The 24,761-nt window shown below is 35.7% G+C and overlaps 2 protein-coding genes across 2 annotated transcripts in view; both read left to right on the plus strand.

Moving 5' to 3' along the window:
• Positions 1 to 24,761, plus strand: part of ATF6 (activating transcription factor 6) — a 166,831-nt gene that overhangs the window by 92,575 nt on the left and 49,495 nt on the right. The gene's annotated exons all lie outside the window — the stretch shown is intronic.
• On the plus strand, positions 1,954 to 8,738 carry LOC116148094 (proteasome activator complex subunit 3-like). Its single transcript, XM_064477933.1, has one exon. The coding sequence runs from the start codon at positions 7,038 to 7,040 to the stop codon at positions 7,776 to 7,778; it is 741 nt and encodes a 246-aa protein (XP_064334003.1). The 5' UTR covers positions 1,954 to 7,037; the 3' UTR covers positions 7,779 to 8,738.

Below are 24,761 nucleotides of genomic sequence, written 5' to 3' on the forward strand. Positions count from 1 at the left end.
CCTCAAAGAATTATTTAATCAAAAGGTTTAAACAATTTTACTGTAATGCATTCAACAGAATGTCTGTTACGTAGCCATTATGTTCCAGGCTGTTCTCACTGCAAAGAATCCAGTAAACAAAACCAAGAAAGATCTTGCTTTTACGTTCTAGAGACAGACACAACAAATATACAAATAAGTATATAATAGAATTTCAGTTAACAGTAAGGGCAAGGAAGGAAAATCAAAGTGAGAGGACAGAGAGTAATTTTAAATGAATATAGAGAAAGTATATTTTTTCAGGCTGAAGCATATAAATTCTTTGGCTTCTATTTTTAAATTTGCTTTTGACTGTTGCTGTTGCTGGTGAAAATTACTTAGAGAAATTAGAAACTCACTGTACGTATTTTGTACACTAATTAAAAAATTTACCCCCAACTAGTGAATTTAGCATTTATAAATGGAAGTGTCTATGGAGGAATAAAATCTTTAGTTAACCACTATTTTACTTTTAGCAGTAAAGTCTGCAGCTCATGAAATTTGTAGTTCTGGAGTGGTTTCAGCTTGCTCCAGCCCCTGGGGAGCCTGTTGATACAGCACTGAGTTACAGATTATTATTCAGCTGTAGAAGTTTTATGCTTAGGCATTTTCTTACATCTTCCTCTCTCAGTCAGTGAAATCTTGTATTTTTGCCAAATAAAACAAATCCCATACTAATACGAAGCTATAAATAAATAGTAGGAGCATTAGTCAGAGCCTGCAGCACCCTTATTCCTTGTGTGTGTACCTCTCTAGTACGCCCTGATATGTTCATTTTGCACCAGCATATCGTAATGCATAACTACTGTTCTACAGACAAACTCCAGTTATTCAAGTGAGGGCTCTTTTTTAGAGCTAAGCGATACTGTGGTAATTCTGGCGTATTACCAGAGTCAAAAGCAGAATGTGAAACTGCATGCTGTTGATGGGAGAAGAAAGAAATAGGTTTCCTACTCTTCCTTAAATCCCCAAAGAGTTTAGCCCAGAACACTGCTGGTAGATCTCCAAAATGGATTTTTATATGATGTAGCATAGTTCAGCAATTTTTCAGGAGGAAAAAAAGTTAAGTTGCTTGAGAGTCCTATCTTTTCTGCTAGTCAGATGCTGTCTGATAAATTTTATCCTGTTTGTTTCATTAATTCATTCATTTATTCATTCAGCAAATATTCATCAAACACTTACTGTTACCAGGCACTCTGCTACCATAGGATATATAAAAATGAATAAGCTGAAATCCTTATCCTCAAGAGATTTATTATAGTGGAGAAAAGTGACTTGTAAATCCAAAGTTACAACACTGTGATGGGAACTATAAAAAAGATATATGCAGAATACTTTGAGATAACAAATAAAACTACTACTATTTATGAAGAGTTTACTGTCTTAGCTGTTTTATATAAGTAGTTTCATTTTATCTTTTCAACAGCTCTATGAGGTAGATATTATTATACTATTTAACTTGTGCCAGGAGCACTGACTTTATCTAGGAAGGGAGAAGGTAGTATCAGGGAAGGTTTTCTCAGAACACAATTCTTGAGTTGATTATAGCAGGATGAATGAAAAGGGTAGCGAGTGGGAGGAAGATGATGCAATGTGGCATTTCACACAGAGAGAGGTGAATATATAAAAGCATGGGACGCATGAGAGAACTGTTGTTGGAATGTAGAATAGGTTCTGGGAGATAAAAGATGGCAGGATCCAGATCATGACGGAACTTGTGGGCTGTGCTTAAGGAATTTGGTCCTTACCCTATAGAAGATAGAAATGTGATGAGACACACATTTCAGGAATGTAACTCTGGAATTGTTTCCACAAGGCATTAGAGGCAGGTTTTTACTCTTAAAGGAAATAAGTTTTTACTTTTAAAGGGAATCTTCTAAAAGGAAGAAATTCTCCAGCATCAATTTATGTTTATTGAGTACATATAACATAAAACTCACATCTTCCACTTTTAGTTTTACAACTACAAAACCAAAATAAAATATGTTATATAAATATAACTTATTGTAAGTTAAATATAAATAATATTACAAAGATAAAATTCAAATCAACAACCTGAATTTATGTAGCAGATCATGTTTTGTGAAAGTCACTGCTAACAAGTGAAGATGTTACTGACTCCCATGGTGCAAGTCCTTTCAGTTTTTAATTAAACATTTCCACATTATTGAGTACTCTGTGATTAATTAATTCTCCCTCTAGTTTTCTCCATCTGAACCACTAAGAAAACCTTTGTTCTGTCTGAGTAACAGTTGTTTGGGAGAAGGAGAAAAAGGATCATCATATCTAATAGGCTCCTCTCTCATCAATTAAAGTATATGTACCCAAGTGGTGCCATCATAATCATAAAAAATTCTAACTGCTGGCCCCCAAATTGCATGGCAGTTATAATATGACCCAGAATATGCTTACATCAATTAATTTATCATCAAAATGAAAGCACACAAATAATTATAGGGAACCAGTGGGTTTCAATTTGAGAAATGCTGAAGTAGAAGATTCATTGTTCATTCAGTACATTATTCATCCAGGGATTTTGTAAACAAGAAAGCTACCAGTGACTTGGGTGGAGAGTCATTGGCCAAAGCATCTTAAAAAGTCAAGAATCTGGGACCCAGAGATCAGTAGATTTTTGTTAAAATCAAAGACCTTAAAGGACCCTTTAGAGTAAGACATCATTGTTTCCAAACTATCTCAATTATGTAATTTGTGAGGTAAAATAACATGAACTTGATGAAGACATGACTATTGCCAGGGGATTCTGTTCAGAAATGCACTTTTCAGCCAAGATAGCCAGTAGAACTTTGTGCTTACTTCACCTATGCCCTCTGTGATATGGCCTCTCAATACTGATGATCTCAGAAATTCAAGCCAGTTTTTAAAAATACTTCTATTCAATTGTCATATTAATATGACTATTTATCAATAGTCATCATTGATAAATAATGAGATAGTAAACAAGAAAACTGTATCTTGGTTTGGTTGTCTAGAATACACAGTTCTACCCGATTTCAAAGAATGAAGGGAGACTTGCAATATAAAGACTCTCCTTCAGTAATAGCTAACATTTATTGAGCAGTTACCATTTTGAGGCACTGTGTTAAACTCTTTACATGTATTAACTGATTTAATCTTCAGAACAACTTTTATGATATAGCTGTTATTATAATGCTCATTTTATAGATGAAGAAAATGAAGCGTGAGAGGTTAGGTAATTTAACCAAGCTCACATGGGCAGTAAGTAGCAAAGCCAGGATTTGAACATGACAGGCTAATGTCATAACTTTAACCACAATGCAGTATTGTCACTCTTCTTCATTTAAAGTCAGGCATGTGTTAGATATGGAGACTGATTCTGGAGATGCTGGATTGGCAATTACAACTGACAAAAGGGCACAGGAGTTGAGTGCTTCTACATCGTTTATTTCTGTACCCTTACTTGCCGCAATCTAGGAGGAGGAATGAAGGAAGATGGTGTGATATATTTGTCATCCCTAGAAATTGCTCACTTGGAAGTATTCATAAATGGTAAATAAAACCATTTGGTCTAGATAATGTTAAGATCTGCTGCAGCCCAGAGATGAAAAATTTCATAAATATAAGGGGATAAATATTACCATCCACCAGAGTCTTAAGATTATCTAGATTTAGGCTCACTGATTGTATTTCTTTTAACTTTTATAGACAGAGAGAAGTCTATGGGAAAACACATATTTTGAAAGATTAAATTCCAATCCATATCTCAAAGTTACAGGTATTCCCAATGGCTGACACAATTGCTTAGAATAGTTCTGTAAATGGAATGTACATAGGACCACAGAATCCCTTCTTCACAGGGCATAGATTCAGAGCTGGATGATAGTTAAAGGATAAATCTATTCATAAATCTGTAAATATTCCTACAAGAAGAGTGGGGAGTCAGTTATTGGCATCAGTACATGATGAACCCTGCTGGGTTGTGGAGAAAGGAGAAACTGACCTGAACCAGACAACACCCTACGCATCTGTCCCTGGCTTTCCTCCACCTGTTAGCACTCAGTCTTAATTCATGGGTCACATCAAGGCACGCAAGTGCATTAAATGATTTTGAAAAAACAACCACTGATTGATGATGGTTGATGGGGGAAGAAAAAATAGGAGCTGTTACTTTCCTACCAACTTCCACTCTCATTAACAAGGACAGGAAACATTATGAATAAATAAAATTCTTTCCTCACACCACAAAAAAGAGCAACTGAATCCCTCAAAGGATTTTATATTTTATCATTAGACAACTAAAGAAAATAATTTCATATAAATGGCTACATTAATCACTGTCATAATGTAAGTAGAAAGAAACTTCCCTACTTCTTTAAAAAAGCAACTAGAAATGTTTTCTTTTTGAAAACAGAGTAACCATTTGTTAAACCATACATACCATGTATACCATTGAGGATGTTTTTGGTATAAAAGGAAATATCCATGCTGGCTGCATTGTAGTCTTTTATAACCAGTTATGGAGAAAATCAAGATATGGGAAACTGTAATCATGTTTCAAGATTCTCTTTTCTGTTTGATAGCCCTATTTAATTCCCAAAATTTGAATGTAAATATGTGTGTGTAAAAATGTATATATATTTAATTCGCCTCTTAGGAGAGGTTTAATGTAAGCATAAATGGAAATTCTTTATCTAAGCCAAAAAATTACATAGTATTGAATTCTGCCTTTCTGATCTCTCCACATCTAAAACTATCACCAAGTACTATTAATTTTACCTCTTAAGATAGTCCTTGATGCTTCTCTTCAGCCACTTTAAATGGGGCATACTTTCTCATTTGTATCATGGCACAGTCTCTCTTTAGTCTCTTCTTCAAATCTACCTCCACCATTGAAATCATCCATCTGTGTGTATTTTTTTCCCTGCCTAAATGTCTTTCATTGGCTTTTATTAAATCCGAGTTCCTTAAGCATGGCACACAGGGCCCTGCCTCCATGAGCTGGTCCTTCCTTATTTCTCCTGCCTCATTTCCTACCACTTACACCTTAAGATTCAGCTTGCCAGTAGTTTCCCAGTACTTCCCCATATATATATATGTATATACACACACATACACATACATACATACACACACAACACACACACACACACACCCTTATTACCCTCCCTTTGAACATACAATTCCTGTCACTACATCCTTCTTTGTCACATTCCTGTGCTGAATATAGCTGATTTGAATACAACTTAATAGCTAGTTTGTTGGTATAGGTATCTTGATATCTTACACGTGTAGTTGAAGCTATGCTGAGCTCCCCAGATCCCTCCTCAGTACTAAAGTTTTAATTTCCCAACTGCTAGAAGTCCTGCTGCCAAGCAGCCCTCTTCAGGAACTGCCTTGACCCCACCTCAGGACAACTTGAAGGGCATTTCCCAGTTCCCCTCTGTTGAGGCCTTGAAATTGTATCAAAGTCCAACTTCTTCCTGTTCTGTCGCTTCTTTTCTGCAGGTGTTTTGTCTTAAGAACATTCCATAATAAACTTCCGGCAAGCAACTCCTCTGCTTGCTGGGAAACCCAACCTGTAACAACATGTTCTTCTTGTTGATACTTTCCTTTTAGTTGTAGATTTTGTGAAGTTATAGTTAGCTAAAATTCTTATGAAGTCAAGATCATTTCATCAGACTAAAATCTTATTAAGTCAGGATCATTTCATCAGACATGTATTGTGCACCTGCTCCATGCCAGCTGCAAAGGAAATGAATTAAGACTTGGCCTCTGCCCTGAAGGAGTTTACAGTCCCACAGGTGACACAATTACATTTGAAGCTGTGCTATAGCATCTTTAGAATAATCCTTTTTTGACCTAAAGTTCAATAATTTTAGAATAAAAGTCAAAGGCATGGATTTTTCTCTGTGGCCTTGTGAAGAACAAAAGGAAAATATTTTAGGGAAAGGAAAATGAATATAAATAGAGTGAAATTTCAGAAGATTACTGAATTTGTCTTTATGATTCTGGAAGCCTTTAGGGAAAAGGTAGTTTTTTCACTTTTATTTTGAAATAAGTTCAAACTTACAGAGAAGTTACAAGAATAATACTGAACTCTCATATACACTTCATACAGAATCATTATTTTTTACTATTTCTCCACATGCTTTAGCATTCTCTATACACACAAACACAGTTTTTTTTTTTGCTGAACCATCTGAAAGTAGGATTTTAAATACATCATATTACTTTATCCCTTAATGCTGTAGTTTGTACTTCCTGAAAACAAGGATATTAACCTCTGTAACCACTATACATTTATCAAATTCGGGAAACTTTGTAACTTTAATCTACAGTCTAGATTCAGTTGTTAATTATTCCTCAAAAGACGAGTTTTAAGAAGAGTCATATAACAACATTTGTAATTTAAACTGAAAGTTTTATGAAGTAAGCTACAGAAGATTTCAGAAGTTTACTAACTTGATTAAAATACAGTAGTTAAGTGAACTCACTTCTGACTTTCTAAGGGCCCAGGTTACCTGTACAGGTGTGACTTATGACTCTCCAGTAGTTAAGCCTTGCCTTGGAGAGCCCATTTCGTTTAGGTGCCTTTCGAAGGACAGTGTGTATTCTGGATCCAGGGATTGTGAATTTCCTTGAGCTCCTATGTAAAGTACACTTGTCGCTGCCTGGTCTTCACAGCTGAAGTTAAACGATGTTCTTTGGAACTGGCTTCCCGCCAGCCAGGCCAGTAGGGGAGGGGCTGCTCCGGTAATTAGATCTGGCTGGGTCCGCCTGACACGTGGCGTGATGCTCTAGAGGCCCCGCCTCCGAATCCCTGCACTCAGCCTGGACTGCCTGCAGCGGAGGTGTGATCAGCCCGAGGCTCCCGCTTCCTGCTCGCGCACTGGCCGCCGGCACCCCCGGGACGTCATTCCGGCCTGGCGGGGCTTGGGCTGTTGGGAGTTGGCGGTGGCGGCGGAAGCCCTGACCAGCCAGCCAAGGAGCGGGGGAAACCCAGGCTGTGTCCGCCCCAACACTCGACGCCACTGGAGGTCATGGCTTCTCCGCTGAAGCTAGAGCAGGACGTGCAGGGGAAAGTAGATTCATTTCGGGCCCGCATCGCCCAGGAGGCCGAGGATCTGGTGTCCACCTTCTTCCCGCAGAAGCTGTCGGAGCTGGATAGTCGGGTCCAGGAGCTCCGCCTGCAAGACTTATCCAAAATCCGTTCAGTGCCAGCCCCAGAAACCCCGGTTGCCCCAGGCACTGCGGGCGATGGGCCCAAACGGGATCTGCCGCCTCCGCAGACCCAGTCCTCGAACAAAGTAGTAGCACTGCCAGGTGGCGAAGGACAGCTTCTGCGGAGCAACCAGCATCTGGTGGAGCTGATTGAGCGGGTAAAACCCGAGATCGAGCTGCTGAGAGAGAAATGCAATACGGTGCGAATGTGGGTGCAGCTGCTCATCCCGAAGGTGGAGGACGGCAACAATTTCGGAGTGTCTATCCAGGAAGACACCGTGGACCAGCTATGGACCGTGGAGAGCACAGCAGCATCCTATCTCCGCCGCTTCTCCACCTATTACAACACCCGGGCCAAGTTGGTATCCAAGATAGTGAAATACCCCCAGGTGGAAGATTATCGCCGCACTGTAGCTGAGGTTGACGAAAACGAGTACCTGAGTGTGCGCCAGATCCTGCTGCATGTTCGGAACCAGTATGCCACCTTGCATGATGTAATCCTCAAAAACATAGAGAAGATCAAGACCCCTCGGAGCACCAACACTGAAAATCTATACTGAGGACCTTTCTTCACCCTACTTTTCTTCAGGAGTTGGCTGAGCTGTTCAGCAGCTAGAAGGCTGGTTATTTATGACTTTACAGGTGATAAAACGACTGGAAATGTGCGTTACTCTTTAGTGACAATTTCGTACAGTTTATCCTCATACTGAATCCTCTTTAGGTGTAACTTTTATTTGATTTTTCTTTCTGAGAGACAATGAGGAGAAACCATCTGGTAGAAGGTGGTAAGGTTGGCCAAGGAGAAAGGACTGTCATTTTTAAAAGCAGCTTTGTAAAAGATGAATGTTGGCCAAGGTTTCTTTTTTTTATGGCATTGGTGACATTGGTTTCAGGGGTCACTAAAGAAACCTTAAGTTTAAAAGAACGTTAAATGAAGCTTTTCCTAAGGTTCTGCTCTGTTACTTTGTTCAAACCTCAGAAATGCTCCTTTTGCACACCATCATTTGTCTTTTGCAAAAGCAAAGGAGTTTAAAGGGATGTGTTTAGGTCTTTGTATGATTCCAGTTTAGCAGATTGAAATAAAACTTGGTTTTAACATTTTTTGATGGTGTAAGTGTGCTTATCTGAACTTTAATTTTCAGCTGTATAGTCTTCCTCCTCTTTAGTTGGACTCCTACTCCTGATATTTTTTTCTCTGATGTGTAAGAAAAATGAGCCTTTAAAGAGTAATAGATCTTAGTTGTTCTAGAGAAATGGGCATCAATACTTCCCTTAGAAGGAAGAGAAATCTTTGAAAATGGCTTCCTTGCCCATCATTCTACCTTCTCAGCATCTTCCATTTTCCTTTTACACACAATTTAGAATGTCTTCTATGTATCCATTGCTTTTAAGTCCCTGCTAAGTCCTTTAAGCTTTATGTCACGTTTTTTTCCCCCTCAGCTGATTTCCATCTCCCTTCCCCTTTTGTCTCTTAAGATATTTCTTATAGGCTCTCATAAGAGTTTTCCTTTCACACTACATGGGCCATTTATTAAAATCTAAAGACTCTAAAATGTTATTGGGGTTTTTCCTCCTGCTTGCTTTTGCTGTTTGGTTGAGGGGAAAGTATTGTTGTCTTCTGTACTGTTGTAATATTTTAAGTCCATCATTTCCAGATTTTGTTTGCAGGTAAGATAAATTATTGCACCCCAAGTCACTTTATGCATCAGAGAGAATTTCTTGTGATGTGATATGATGGAATCCTTCCTCCATAATGGTTTTTGTTCAGAATTTTATCTTTTCTGATGATGATGATATTTGAGCCAGCTGAACTATATTTATTGAAAACATTTTTTTCAGTATTAGTATTATTTAAGGGCCTTCATCACTCAAAAACACCACCTGTGGAAATTATACAATAGACACTTGGAAAAGTGTGAGTGTAAGTTATTTTTTATGCCTTTTTATATGTAGGAATTAGATTGTTCCTGTACAATTGACAGCTTCATCTCTTTTTTCCATTCAACTAACTGGGCCCTGAATCCTAATAATATTTTTGAGATTATTCATGCAAAAGTTATGACCTTAATCTTTTAATGTATTTTATAGAAGTACTTTCATGCAATAAATTATTTCTCAAATGAGTTTTTGGTAGGGAAATTATGAGGGATTAAATTAATTTTTTGTGAGAAATGAGGATGTATTTCCCTGTGAAATTTCTTTTCCATGTAAGACCCTCTGAAACTAGGTAATCATGCAAGAGTCAGTCTAGAATCTATTATTAAAACTAATTTGTAATTCTACCTTTTTTTCCTTTTTGCACAGTGTCTTTATAAGAATATATTCCTTACTGCAAAGGAAATTACCTTCAGATCTTGTTTTAGACAAGGTCAAACATGATTATTTTATCTATTCGTTTAATTGAGCCTAATCATCCTTCTCCCCCTACTTAGTGAGTGAAATCACTTTTGAATGAGACGTTTTATTTAGGAGTTTCTCTTCAACAATGTGTTTGGTTGCCAGGGGTGAAAACCAGTATGAATCTTTATTGTACAGACTTGACTGTAAAAGCTGCTATGAAAACATTTTCTATTTAACGGCAGAAATTGTTTAAGATAAAAAGCAGGGATGTTTTCTTTTGCCCCCCCCCCTTTTTTTTTTCAAGAAATCTTTCTTAGTTTGAATTACACCACATTACCAGTGGGTGGTTTTTGTTTTCCTAAGGTGGGTTAGTGATGCCTGTTACGTTTTTTCTGAGGTGGTGTCAGTGTCTGTCCAGAAAGTGCCTAATGATTTTTGGCATTTCTTTTGCTTTTTCATTTTCCTTATCTGTTTCACCTGAAGGAGTAAACCGACTATTTCTCCATGAGTAAAGTGAATTAGAGACATAAAATTCTGTTTCAGTCACCTTTTAAAAAAATTTTTACTCTTAGTTATAGAACATAACCTTATACTTGGGCCTGTCCTTACTAAAATGGATATGATTATGTGTCTGTTGTAACCTGTGTGGATTAGAAAAATTTGTAAACTGGTTTAGTGGAAACTTTATTTTCAAAGTAAACTTCTAAAAAATGCTACCAAGGTAGAATAAGTTTATTCTTTTGTTGGAACTTCTAGAAAGCCTGAATCTAGTTGGTCCTTAAAAAAACATCACCAACAAAAGATAATGCCTAATAGAAGGACTTCTGTTTGCATTTGACGTTCCCCCTCAAGCATTCTCTTTATTTCTCTTATAAAGTATGTATGATTCAGAAAAGTGCCAGGAACCCTACATCAGTTCATGCCATTTGATAGGCATTGAATTGCATACAAGTATATAATGGACAGTGTAAGGGAAGTTCAGTTGTTGCTTATTTTTCAACCATAGTCAATCATCTAATGTTTAAAATATCTGTTCCATACAAAATATAACCATCATCTTTTACTTGTTCCTTCTGCTCTTTTTTTGTTGTTGAGGTTTATAAAGGTGATATTTATTACACTAAATGATAATTGACAATTTCTAAACCTTTATGGGAGAAGATAGATTATAGCTTGCTTTTTTATCTTCAAAATATAAACTTTATAGTAGCATTTATTCACTTCTTAATATTACTTAAGCTCAGCTTTTACATGGAGAATATAGTTTTGTATAAAGGTAAGAAAAAATCATTGCAGCCTGAATATTTGACAAGATATTTACGTTATAAATACAAACTTTGACTTATGTTTAATGAGCCTAATCTCTGGAGAAGTTTCTAATAAAGAAAAATACCCTAAATCCAACAAATGATTCTCAACTTTATCTGGACATTAAAATTATGTGAGGTGCTTTTAAGAAATACCAGTACTCAGACCCCACTTCTAACCAACCAAAAGAACTTGTTCCTTATACTCTTAAGCTATCAAACCCTTTGCCAGATTGAAATAAATTGCATCTTAGTACCAAAGCATGCCTTTTACTAAGAAAATATGCATATCCTTTATAGTTAAAGATTCTGGCATTTGCATTTTTCTCCCTGTTCTAACATTATATCAAACAAAATTGGATCTGGAATGCTTTTATAAAGTCCCTACTTCTATAAAAATTAAGCTCTTTGTGATTTTCCCCTTTCTTACAAATGGTTGCAAAAGCTTTTAATAGTAATAATCCTATTTTAGGAAGTGATGTGAAAACATGGTATCCAACATAAATCATTTACCTGTTGTTAGTATTCAAAGCCCCTTTTCAATTTCTTTTAAAAAGACAGCTGAATTGAGGGAGAGTGTGTTTATGTTTCGTTCTTAGGAAATGGTTTGAAAAACTCATTTTGGAATTAAATAATTTTAGTTGTAAATTCTTTTTGTGGTTCACGAGAGCTACTAACTGAAATTTGATTGGAAATTCTGAAATTGGTAGGTCTGGTTTTTAGAACTGAGTAAAATTCTGAAACCTTAAGCCATATGAATGATGTAAAAGGCTTAAATTTAAAGTTCTCAAACTTTGGAGCTCAGAGGTTTTTAAAATTACTGAATTGTTTATAAATTCTTTGGTTGTTAGAGGCAACATTTTTTATAGTCTTTATGGGGTTTTCATATTTCTGCTGAAATGGCCTAAACCGTTAATAGATAACTACGCGATCAATTTAAAATGTTTTTTCAATTTCAGAAGGACTATCTCAACACTCAGAAATTTGAAAAACAAACTGGGAGAAATCACCCATAATCCACTATTTTTTTAAAAATTATTGAAACATATGTATGTGTTTCACTTATTTTAAAGGCTACATACATGTTTTTACATTATTGCAACAAAGATTATACACACTTCAATAAAAAATAAGCATTTATGTTTAAATCCAGTCTTACTGATACTAGAATTTCGTTTGATTGAAAGCCCCAGATTGAGATAGCAATACATAAACCTCCTTTCGTTGTGTCTTCCAAGGATTCTCAAGGCTCTGTTACCTAACTGTGAAAATGATACTCATCTGAGGCAGGGATTATGACTAGAGTGTGGAAAATAGAGATCGTGTAGCCAGGAGGACATGTGCCTGGATGACTGTATGAATGTCTAGATATTTAGATTAGGATTTTACTCTGTTTTCACATTGGGGTTCCATAATGGCATTAGCAATATGTCTGTGATAATTTAATTATTTAGTGCTTATCCCCACCAAAATACATTTTACTACCTCTATAAATATGTATAAAAAAGCAATTACATTATCTTATACTGATTAGATGAGTTCTGCCTGCTTACATGATTTGGTATGAGTAGGAGGGAATCCTACTTCCTCTGTCAACATATAAACATTTCTGAAAGATGCTATTGTGCACTGACATCAAGGCATTTTTTTTTTTAATTTCTGATTTTTTAAAAAAAACAAAGAACTCAGTCAATTACAGAAACAGGTGCTGGACCACCCTTGTTCTCTGCATTAGAACACTGTACTGCTGACACATAAGTGTCTGCCTACCCTGAACTGAAATTATCCATGGAAGCAGAATATATATGTATATATATATAAGCTTCATGACATCTTTTCATCAGTAATAACAGGTGCTTCTTATTAGACGATTATACATTTGTATATTTTTTCTTTGCTTTCTTTATTGTGATGTCTTCAGGTTCCTAAAGGTCAATTAGCAGTATTTTATCAGTGAAGCTTTGTGATCCCAGTCACTCAAATTTAAAATGTTTCACTACTAAACTGAATTTAATTAATTTTCTCACATGGAGAAGGTCAAGTGTTACTTTTACTTATTAGTGAAAAGCTAGCAGGAGCTAATGAACAGGAATTGAACCTGCAATCAAAATTTGGTTCATTTTACAATCTGACCATTTATTTTGGCTTTGTTATTCATTCTCACTCTTACAGTTTTACAACATTACATTGGAAATAACAATTACTTCAAATAATATGCCATTTTGAAATTCTTGAATAAATTTATAGTTTCCAGTTAAGATTTTTGAGATTGAGAGATGTACTTTTGCCCCCTTAACTTTACAAGTGAAGAAATTTCGATCCAGACAATTAAATAGATTCACACAACTCGTGTGACAAAGCAAAGTCTAGAAGCTTAGTCATCTTCCGTTTCAGGCTAGTGCCCTTTTCACTGCACCTTACTACCTCCTTATTACCAATAATTGAGATTATGTTAAGAGAGAGTTCCAGAAATACGTGAACCAGAAGAATTCCACAAATTAACATAGTCTCTAATTAGTGGTAGTGGTATATTATTTTATTTTGCAAAATTTAAGAGATATTGAAATGTTTCTAAACCAGAATGGGCTGTAATATTTTTACTTAATTAAAGATTATGTAAAAAAAATCTAAAACAATCTCTATATGTTAAATGTAATTCTGTTTTGATCGTAAAAATGACACTTCCTAAACAAAATCCAGGAGTTTCAATACCTCCAGTTCCACTTCTTCTCAGGAGGCGTTATTCGATACTTTTAGCCATGTCATTTGTGTTGGAGGGTGATGCTACTAGAGCATTTGGAGGTAGACTAGGAGGAGTTTAGTACAAGATTTTATTTAACTTTTGAATGTACAGGCTTAAAATATCCTACTGACCAAGTCCCCCACCCTCCACTCTTCACCACCAAAAAACTGCTAAGTGGAGTTGTCATGGCTGTGTTCCTAATAACCTACAAAACAAAGGAGGAAAGCAGAGAAGCTGTAATTTTTTGTTAAAGAGGAAGGCTCAAAGGACCATTTTCCAAAAGAAGTTTATCCTCTGGAGCTGCACTTTCACTACACTAGCCACTAGTCTTCAGATGTAACTGGTCCTAATGGAGATGTGCTGTAAATATAAACTGCACACTAAAGTTTGAAGACTTAGAGTTTGAAGGAAAAAAAGGAAACTATTTCAATAATTTTCCCATTGATTATATACATGTTGAATGATAATATTTTGGATATTGGGTTAAATAAAATAGATTATTAAAATTATTTTCACCCATTTCGTTTACTTTTTTATTGTGAACTAGAAAGTTTACATGGGCTTGTATACATGGTTCGCAGTATATTTGCACTAGACAGCATGTGCTAGGGCTAAGATTCCTAACGTAATGGGGATGAGTCTTGAAGCTGAACCAAAAGCTTCTACAATGATATATTATGGAGACATTTATTCCATAAACTGTAGACTTTGCTTTGTCATCTCTTTATAATAATACAATATAGTAAAAGTCATTCAGAGAGAAGCTAAACTTTGTGAACCAAGCGTTCTCAGAATTCAACTTGGTCTTGGAACTTGGAATGCCTAAAAGACTGGATGGCTAGCATGCCCCTTAAGCATACCTTCTAAATATCATATCTTTTATCTAGATTTTTGGTGAGAGCCTAGAGTACTAGTATTCTGTATTGCTAATTCACGGTGGCTCCATATGCTTTTGAAACCAAATGGATGGTAAGATGGACATCTTGTTTTGAAGACTGAGACACTTTCCTGTTTTTATCTGGATGAAAGAATAATGTACCTATGGTGCTGACAAATAATTTCAGGCAAAGTCAGGTTCTTCCTCCAGGAACAGGATGTGAACACTCAATTAAATCCCCTAAATTCCATTGAATTCCTGTAATACTTTTTCTTTGTATTATTTTTATGTGTATATCTCATATCTTCTGTAGATGTTGAGAATAGAGTTTTTAAAATTTACTCTTTATCCCTCATGGTGTTTTACATATAATAAGTTTATAAAGTATTTTGAGTTAAGTTGAATTGAACCAAAACTGGATTATAAAGAAAATTATTTTCTCATAAGACATATAGTAAGTGAGGCACTCGGTTACAATTAAGGGTGTTTGTGGGCGTATACCTAGGAATATGTAACAATGAGAGACATCTAAAAATTTGATTCAGAACGAAACAATTTTAGGCTTCTAATTAAACTCTTTTGTATCACAATAATATAACTGTTTTAAAGTACTCCTGGCAATTCTTCAGTATTCCCAGTGATTTCATTAAGCCTATTCACCCTACAACAGCTGCAAGTTATTCCAAACATCTGTACTGAATCCCCATGCTGCATAAGCCTATTTGAAAACAACTCTCTCACCCCATTAACAGCATCAGTAATTCTTTTATTACTTGTCTAACCAAGAGTTATAGAGAAATAAGTCTAGTATATCAAAGAGTGAATACTTAAAAGTGACATAGTTTGTTAAATACTTAAGAAGGAATTCTCTTAGATTTTAAGTTTTATTTGGTAATAAATATAAAGACTTAAAACATTCTGATTAAAAAATATTTCATAAATATTAAACAGTTTAAAAAGCATAATGAACTCAACACATCACTATCTTACTCCTTTGCTTCTATAATATTGGTGAATATTTTTCTCTGCTTTTTTCCCTACATTTTATGCTGTGAAACAAGCACAAAATTATTGAACTCGTTACTTATATATATTTCATAGGTTACTCCAGTACTTCTATTAGGCACCTATCCAGACTGAAGAAATTTGACATACTTTTATGGTTGCTGTTCAATGGAGGAGTAATGAAAAAAGGCCTCTTAGAAAGCCCCCCGTTTTTTTTTTTAATGAATTTCATGACCTGAGGGTTAATATTTTCAATAAGAAGCCAATAAGTTGAATATAATCTTTAGCATTTAAATTCCACATTATTGCACTGTATTATAAGAAGTCTTAAAGACCAGTTAGTAAGGTAGGAAATATTAAACGTTACTTATGAATCTAATTTCTGTGTATACTTTTAGAAACAAGATTAGAGTAATGGCAACAAATGAGGTCAGAATAGCTTGTGGTATGTGCTACTTTTTTGCTTTGCAAGTACATAAATTTATGTGTTACCTGAGACGTGCTCATTCTGTAAAAGTTTTGCGCAAAACTAATGAACTTTAGCCCCATAAGAAAATTTAAAAATCTCTAAATTAAAAATGACATTTTAAAATCAAAACTTTAAAAGGCTATGAGAATTATCATAGTCAGAAAGGAGTATAATATTACTCATTTCTTTTAGCTCTTCCATTCCTACCTCAAAAATCATTTAAATTTATTCAAAAAGGTTTAATTTAAAAGTTCTACCTAGAAAATAAGTTGGAGACTTTCAGTATTGTTTCAGAGTAGTGCTGTTCTAAACATATGTATACAAGAGGCAGATTGTTGTTCCTTGTAATGAATTAATGCTAGGATCTGGTTATTCCTTTAATTATTTTATTTAGTCTCTTTGAAACTTCACTGTTTTCTAAACTAACTAAATTTACTCTGAAATTAATTCTGAAATTTTTAGCTACACTATCAGGTTAATGGCTAATTTATTTTCTTAGTTACAATCTCGATCTTCTCTCAGTAATTTCAAGAAGCAGTATTATTTCATTAAACCGTGAAATTTTACCTGTCTGTTGATTAATGTATCCTGCGGATTTATTGATCAGTTATTTTGTGCAAGTGTATATGAAACCCTTTCTGTACATTTACTAATTTACATTTGGAATACTTTTGCTGTTTAATCTTAGTAACATTAGTTACAGTAGAGAGACCACTATGTCAATCACCCATATATTATTCTGTCCTGTTAACCAGGAAACATTATCCTTAACTATCATGAAACAGATTTTCCTATTTGTCATACATATGAAGTATCTGAATGTACTTATGTGAAGTAATTTTTAAAGCCGCTTAGTCTTCATTAACCAAACATATTCTTCAGTCCCAACATGTCTCCCTGCCCCCACCCCCAGTGTATTTAAGTATGTTTTAGGTGAGCCATAAATTGGGTCTATATTTACCGTTTTGGCAATACTAATGTGTGTAGCAGACAGCTGCTATTTTTTAGATTTGAACTTGCTCTTGAATAACTTATAAGTAAATAAATAGCTAACTTATGTACTCACCTAAAGTTTGGTGGTTTAAAACCACTATACTGTAATTTAAACACTATTTTATAATGGAATGATTTTATTTTCTAGAAAAGTTTTACAGCTGAGAATTATCATCAGATTATACTTTGATCATTCTTTGTCTGCCCACAGTAGAGTCACACATTTATTTCATCTTTGTGATGAACCAAGAAAGTCATTTAACAGTTCTCGATTCTCTTCATGAACAAAGTTTATCTTGGGAGTTGTAGAAATATTCAGACTTATAGGACTGTTTCCGCTACTGATCACTTAAAGTATATAAGAATAATTACTAATAAATAAGATTGCCTGTACTTATTTTGACAGTAACATTTTAAAATGTGACTGTGATAGAATTGTACATGCAAATGCATTTTAGGGTCCTATTGATAATACTGAAATAATTATATTGAAATTCTTTAAGTCACCTTTATTTACAGTCATCCCTAGTTCTTGCTCTCATGTAATTAGTTTTTGCTTTCATGTAATTATCTATCATTTGTATAGATTAGAGACTATGTTTTTGTTTTTGTTTTTATTAGGGAGAAGTAATTAGGTTTATTTATTTATTTCTATTTGGAGGAGGTACTGGGGATTGAACCGAGGACCTCCTGCATGCTGAGTATGCATTCTACCACTTGAGCTATACCCTCCCCCTAGAGACTATAAATATTATCTATAATGACAGTTTTCCCTCCAGTATATTCAGCATCCTGATCTTACATGATTCAGAGTGATGTTAAAGGTGTAGTGTGTGCTTCCTGATCACACACCAAAGAAAGACCAGAAGAACACAAGGGAAAGAGTGGAAATTTCATGTGAAGACAAATATGACTTTATTATTAGGGACATCCCAGAAACCTATCCAGGTAGTGGGCAGAATCCAGCACTCTTAGCAATTTGATATACTGACTTTCATGAGTGAATTGTATTTTCTACTTTGAAGATCTCATTGTCGTTTTTCTTGGTGATTTTAGAAACATCTATTTTGATCTGATGATTGTTGGTATGTAAGAATAAAATTATTGTTGACAGAGTTGGTCTAAATCCCAGCTGGGGCCTCAGCTTTTTCAAATGAGGGCAGAGGCTCCAAGATCTCTGAGGTCTCTCCTGCCCTGTGACTCTGTGCTTTTGCCTAATGACATTTCTGTCATATTTTGGTTGACTTTTTGAATGTAATAACAGACTTTTAAGAAAATCTCCTACATGAGACTTGACACCCGAGATTTCAGATCAAGAGGGAGATGATCAAAGCCTTCAAAAACAAAACAAAACAAAACAAAAGTATGAGCTGAATCATGTAAGCCAGAAAGGTATATTCCCAGTATAGAATAATAAAGGGTCAGGACATCACAGACACAGGACCCTCACTACAGTACCTGAAAGAAAGGAAATAAAGGAAATAATCTGAGTTTATTAGAATTCAGGGAGTATTGTACAGGATAAGGCTGGAGAAGGAAATTGGGACCAGATTTTCAGTTTATTGGCTATCACATTTTGAGTGGTACAAGAGAGAGTTGGGAGAATAGAAAAATGTCAGGGAAGTTTTAGACTACTTTGGAATTATTTTATTTTTTAACATTTTAGAAAGCAGCAGTTTGCTTTCTTTGCTTAATAACTGTATGTTGAAACAGAGAAAGGGGTCAGATTAGTCAACTTAATATCTTTACCTCCCTTTTTTATCTAGCATTCACTTCTTGGACATTTTCCTTGGTGGGTTTTTAAAAATAGTACCTATTTGTTTTCCTAAATGATAGGTTTTTATTTTTCTTTTTAATTTATGGCTCCTTTTTATAATTAGCCTGATACTTCAGTTCACTATTTCATATTGTCATTCTAAACAACATTTGAGGTCTGTGTTTGTAGGTGATTTCTCATGATCTTCTTTGAATGTCAGAGTTCACAACCGTTTGATAGGTCTAAAGGACATATCTATAGCCATGTTTCCTAATAAAAGATTTACTTGTTATAAGAGTAAAGATCCAAAACTTAGAGAAAAAAGTCCTCCCCCCTCAAAAAAAAAAAAAAAAAAACCTTCTAGAATAAGGAGCATTACCTTTGTAATATAGTATCTTGCCAAAGGCCTCCCACCTATTCAGAGTCTTTGTTTATGAAGAATAATTTTTTGTTTGACCTAGCATTCCAGGGCAGCGCTCAGCACATCTTATTTCCTCTAGTGCTTCACCATTAATTACTCATATCAGCACTTAAGTAGATCTCACACTGGAGAGTGAACTGTAGTTTAGGTTCTTGTTAAATTGTTTTGAGAGTTTCAGATAATTGTGGATCATTTTTTTGATACTACATCAGAACTCAACAGGCAATCATTTCTTAAAAGATTAGTTGCAGTATGGAATCTGACACAGTATCAATGGAACTTTTATATACTCTATAACATTAAAAGCCATTGATCTATCCTGCATTTTGAGTGGAACTTTTACACATGGATGATTTTGGAACATCATGCACTCACTGGTCATTTGGAAAATATTGGTTCATTGAATTATGGAGATCTTCCAGATATTAACACATTTCATTACACAATATTAAAAATCACATTCATTAATATCACTACCAGTCACATCAAGAAAGCTATGCTTATTATGGTGGACACAAAGTTACCAAAATTCTGATTTTTGCTTACCAGCTCAAATTTTATCATTTGCAATACATATTGTCAGCTGTTCTCTTTGAAGTGATAGGCTTACTTCTCTTATTTTCAAGAAAATGTCTAATGGATACCCAAGCTTGAATAACAATAGTTTGTCAGTCACTCTTTCAAGTTAAAGTGGGTAGTTCAGCTTGGCAACTGAATCACGTAAGTCCCCTCCCCCTTCCCCCACCAGAGATAGCCATCATGCTTCAGTAGGCAGCAAACTTTTTAAACGTACTTCCCCATTTCATCACAGAGAATATTCATAATTTTCACTGCTTTGACAAGGATATTCTTAATTGAATTCGGCTTTAAAATTTTTAATTCACTTACATTCATACACTGATTCATTTTTACTAAGAGTGTGTGGCGGTGAAGAATACAATGATTACTATTATAGTTTGGTGCCACTACCTAGATTTATGCCAAGGCCCAGCAGTTTTACCTTGCTTTTTCACCGTCAGTGCAAATTTCAAGAGGGTGAAAGAAGGCAAATAATGTCTTAATATTATTACGAAAATAATTTGACCTTATAGACTTACTGAAAGGGTCTCAAGGACCCTTGCCTCCTTGAGGCAGGCAGCTAGTTAAAAGCTATTATTGTAACTTCCCTGTAGCTAACTTATTTATATTATAAATCATTTTTGTATACCTGTCATATGAAGGACCATAATAGATCCTGGGAATTCACCAGTGAACAAAACAGATTAAAAATATCAACTCTTATAGAGCTTGCTTATAGAGGATACAGACAGACAGTAAGTATTAGGGACAAAAGTAAAGCAGAGAAGGGAAAGGATGTGAGTGTGTTTGGTGGGGATGTGTTGTATAGTTTAACTAGGGTAGCCAAGAAAAACCTCATTGAGAAGCTGACATTTGAGTGAAGATTTGAAGGGGGTGAAGACACATGCCATGTGCATGTTTTAGGATAGGATATTCCAGTAGGAACAGCAAATATAAAAGCCCTGAAGTAAGAACATACTCATTGTATGTGAGGAATAAGAAAGGAGGCTGCTGCAGCTAGAGCATACTTAAGCAAAGAACTGTAGAAGATGATGTCAGAGAAGTAAGTAGCTGGGTCATAACATATATTTTTAAAAGGCCACTGAGGTTATTTTAATTTTACTCTGAGATTGGGAATCATTGGAGCACTTTGGTGTACATTTTAATAGGATCATTCTGGTTGCTGTGATGAGAATAGACTTCAAGAAGGGAAGTGCAGAAGTGGACAGATCATTAAGGAGGCATAGTCTGTATACAGACAATGGATAATGATGGCTTGGACTGATGGTTAGATTCTGGATATATCTAGAAAGTAGAATCAGTAGGATTAGCTGATGGATTGGACATGGAGTATGAGAAGAATACTGCAATATTTTGGCCCGCGCACCTGAGAAGAATGGCATTGCCACTGAGATGGAAAACACTATGGGAGAAGCACATTTGAGAGATCTGCCAGGAGCTCAGTGTTGGATATCTTAAGAGGTATCCAAAGGGATATTTTAAGTAGGCAGTTGGCTATAGGAATCAAGGCCAAGGGAGTGAGCTGGACTTAGAAATGTAAATTCAAGAGTCATCAGTATATAGATAATATTAAAACCCTGAGACTAAATGAGATTACCAAGGAGTAAGTAGAGGAATACAAAAAATGGCATTAAGCTCACCAATAAGAAAGGGGCATATTTAGTGTTGAGGGCAAGAAAAATGGAGGAGTCCAAGATGATTCTAGGTTTCTACTTGAATAGCTAAATTGATATTGATGAGCTGGATAAAGTGGGGTGGGGGAGGGGGAGGAATAAATTAGGCATTTGGGATTAACATATATACACTACTGTATATAAAATACATAAACAACAAGGACCTACTGTAAAGCACAGGGAGTGATATACTCAATGTCTTGTAATAACCTATAATGGAAAAGAATGTGAAAAATAAGTATATATAACTGAATCACTTTGCTGTATACCTGAAACTAACACAACATTGTAAATTAATTATACTTCAATAAAAAATTTGTTTTAAAGAAATTGATGAGTTAACTAAAATAGGAAATCCAGGGGGAAGATAAATTGTAGTTTGAGGACCATATTATAGAATATTCCAGAGGGGATGTTTAGTGAACAGTCATGAATATGGGTCTTCAGTTAAGTTTTGAGAGGTTTGAACCAGACATATACTTCAAGTCATGGGACTAGATTAGAATGCCAAGGGATGATATGGATTGAAAAACAATTCACCTCTAAGAAACACCAATAATTAACATGGAAGGTGGCAGAAGAGAAGGCAACAACAGCAGAAACATTGGTGGGACATGAGAACTAAGAGAGTTTAAGGAGGGAAAGTTGAGTGTCAAGCGCTGCAGAGAGGGGTCTGGGGTGAGGGCTGGATAAAAGCAAGGGGCTTTAACAATTAGAATATAATATTTATGAGGACACTTTCAGTAGAATGGTGGTGACACGGTCAATTTTCATTACTTTGGGCATCAAATGTAAGATAAGGAGGTCCACTGATTTATAGCTCAATCTGTTGTATTTTATCTACCTACAATAATGGCATGATTTATCTAAGTAAAATCAATGTTTCCAGAAAATGTTAGATCAGACATTAACTGGCAACATCAAGTATGTCGGAAATGAAATTCCAGCTCTGTGCCAGTAACTGTTTCTTGGTTGTAAATGACAGAAACCTACTGTAACTTAAATTATAGCAGAAACTTCTTACATTAAGCAGAAAAGGAATTTATTGGGGGTCTATGTGTTTGTTCTCACATTCTGTGGAAGGTTGGAGAGTTCAGCTTGAAATATGGTGGGAACCAAAGGAGGCCACATAGCAAAGAATAGCCATTGTCCCGGCTCAAGAAGTGGGGTTAGGACAACCTACCACTGGCCACCCCACAGCTGCCAGCACTGTTGCCAATGGCAGGCTCTCATCACTGCTATGAATAATCTATATCTCTCCGAGTCTTTATTCACTAAGGCCCAAGTCTTTGAATTCAAGAGAAGTATCTGACTGCCAAGCTGAGGACACATGTTCATGGCCTAGTTGCCAGAGAACTGGGAGAGAGGCTATGGCTCCCTGCTTTAGGCTTCTGTAGTTGGAGATACTTCCTCACAAAAACCACTCAATGGTGATACCAACAAGTAGTCAAGCTATTGGAATGCTGGATAGCCAAAACCAACAGCTTATACTATTAAAAACTAAGTACCAAATCTTAAAGATTAAGGGAAACTAATTGAAGTTCACATGACCAAAATGAAAATTATTTAATAAGCTCAGGGATGTAATCCATGGCTTGCCTTACCAATATTAAATATCAAGAGCATCAAATTAAAAACTTGGCTTTGTTCTCTCCTACCTTATACCTTATAGTATAGGCCCTTCATTGTTATTTCTGTCCACAATTCTGGGCCCCTATAATGTACACTGCTATTCATGATGGCAGCCTGGTCAGACCAAATGGAGGCAACACTAGTGAACTTAGTAGTACAAGCACATTTATAGGCATGAGATTATTCTCAGCTAGACCTGGATGGATATTAGGAGTAACTGTGACCCTTTGGAGGTGGGAAAGAGAAAAATACCACAGACGGAAAGGCAAACTGGGTTGAGGCTGCGGAAAAAGTGCTTCTGGCCACAGCAGAAGCCGAGTGATTGGACCAGGCCAAGGGTTAGGTAGGGTAGGAGACCTGGCAGTGGAGGGATGCGGAGAAAGCCATGTGTTGTACAGATAGTGGCTGCCCAAATTCTTCAAATAACTAGGCCTGGGAGAGCCTTTTTTTTTTTTTTAACTTGGATTTTTTTTTTTTAATTTAACTTGATTTTTAAAGGTGCTTCCCTGCCAGAAGACCGTTATGTGTCCCCCCACCACCCCCAGAGAAAAAGACCCTTTATCTGTGTAATGCAAATAAAACTAGACTTTTTTGCTTGCCCTTTTAAAAGACTAATTTTGACATTGTGACACATCCAAAAGAAATACAAATCCAAAACTTCAAAAACTTGATAAGTAATGTAGCCCTTTAGTGAAGTCTCTTAAAGATAACATAAAGGGAATATTAAATCAAACAGCAGACAGCAAAATGACCGCTTGCCTTCACCCCACACAAAGAGAGCCACTAACCCAGTCTCTCTTCTGTCACACAAAGGCCTGCAGCACAGGCTAGCGCTCTTTACTCATCTCTTTTCCACCCTTGCAAATTCCAGACTTTCTTCCCCTGCTAACTCATACTTTAAAAAAAAAAAAATTAAATCAATTTAGCTTCTTCGAAGTCTCCTCTCCAGCTATAACCTCACCCCTACTACACACACTATCCAGCAGTTCTTTAAAAAAAAAAAATCCTTAGAAAAATCATAGAGATAGAGTAGAAGCTTTGAATACTTGTGCTTCAGTTATTTTTCCCCTGTCATGTTTTAAATTAAAGAAGTGAAATATGGGGATGTCTTCCTTTCTTGGTTGAATTTATAGAGAATATATGTGACAGTTGGCACCAGTGTTTGTGAAAAGGAATAGTGAGAGATCACGGCAGAAAGAGGCCAGATCAGTAGGGACCAAATTATAAAGAGCTTTCATTTACAAGTTCAAGAGTTTGGATCAGTTGTTTAAGTCCCTGTCACCCTCAGTTTCTTTTATTCAGCAGTGGAACATTGGCTCTCAACTACAAGGTGAAAAGGAATAAACTTTTTTTCATGCACTTTTTGTGTGGCTGAAAGGGGAGTTCAAGGTCAGTTGGGCAGTTTTGGGGGCTTCCTGTGGAGTTTGATATGAGAACCATATCTTACAAACCAAACTTGAGTTTGCACTTCCTAGGATTTCAAGCTAATTTTTCCTCTGGTGACCTTGCCTGCCTTATCATGTCTAAATTTAGTGTCAAAATTTTCCTCTTGTCAAAATATAAACCTTGGCTCATTCTTGGGCCATCTGTTGTGCACTAATAGGTTTGATTTATTCTTCCACTGGCTGACATGTGTACTATGCAGATGCAAACTTTATATTTCCTTTCATTAAAGGCTAGTTTTATTGCTTACCCTAGTGGCACAAATAACGGCATTCATATTAGCTAGTTATATTAACTATTTCTAG

Source organism: Camelus dromedarius, chromosome 23 (genome assembly GCF_036321535.1).
Source record: "Camelus dromedarius isolate mCamDro1 chromosome 23, mCamDro1.pat, whole genome shotgun sequence".
Lineage (NCBI taxonomy): Eukaryota > Metazoa > Chordata > Mammalia > Artiodactyla > Camelidae > Camelus > Camelus dromedarius.

Coding starts and splice junctions, on each gene's coding strand:
- LOC116148094 (XM_064477933.1), top strand. CDS start 7,038: ATGGCTTCTCCGCTGAAGCTAGAGCAGGACGTGCAGGGGAAAGTAGAT.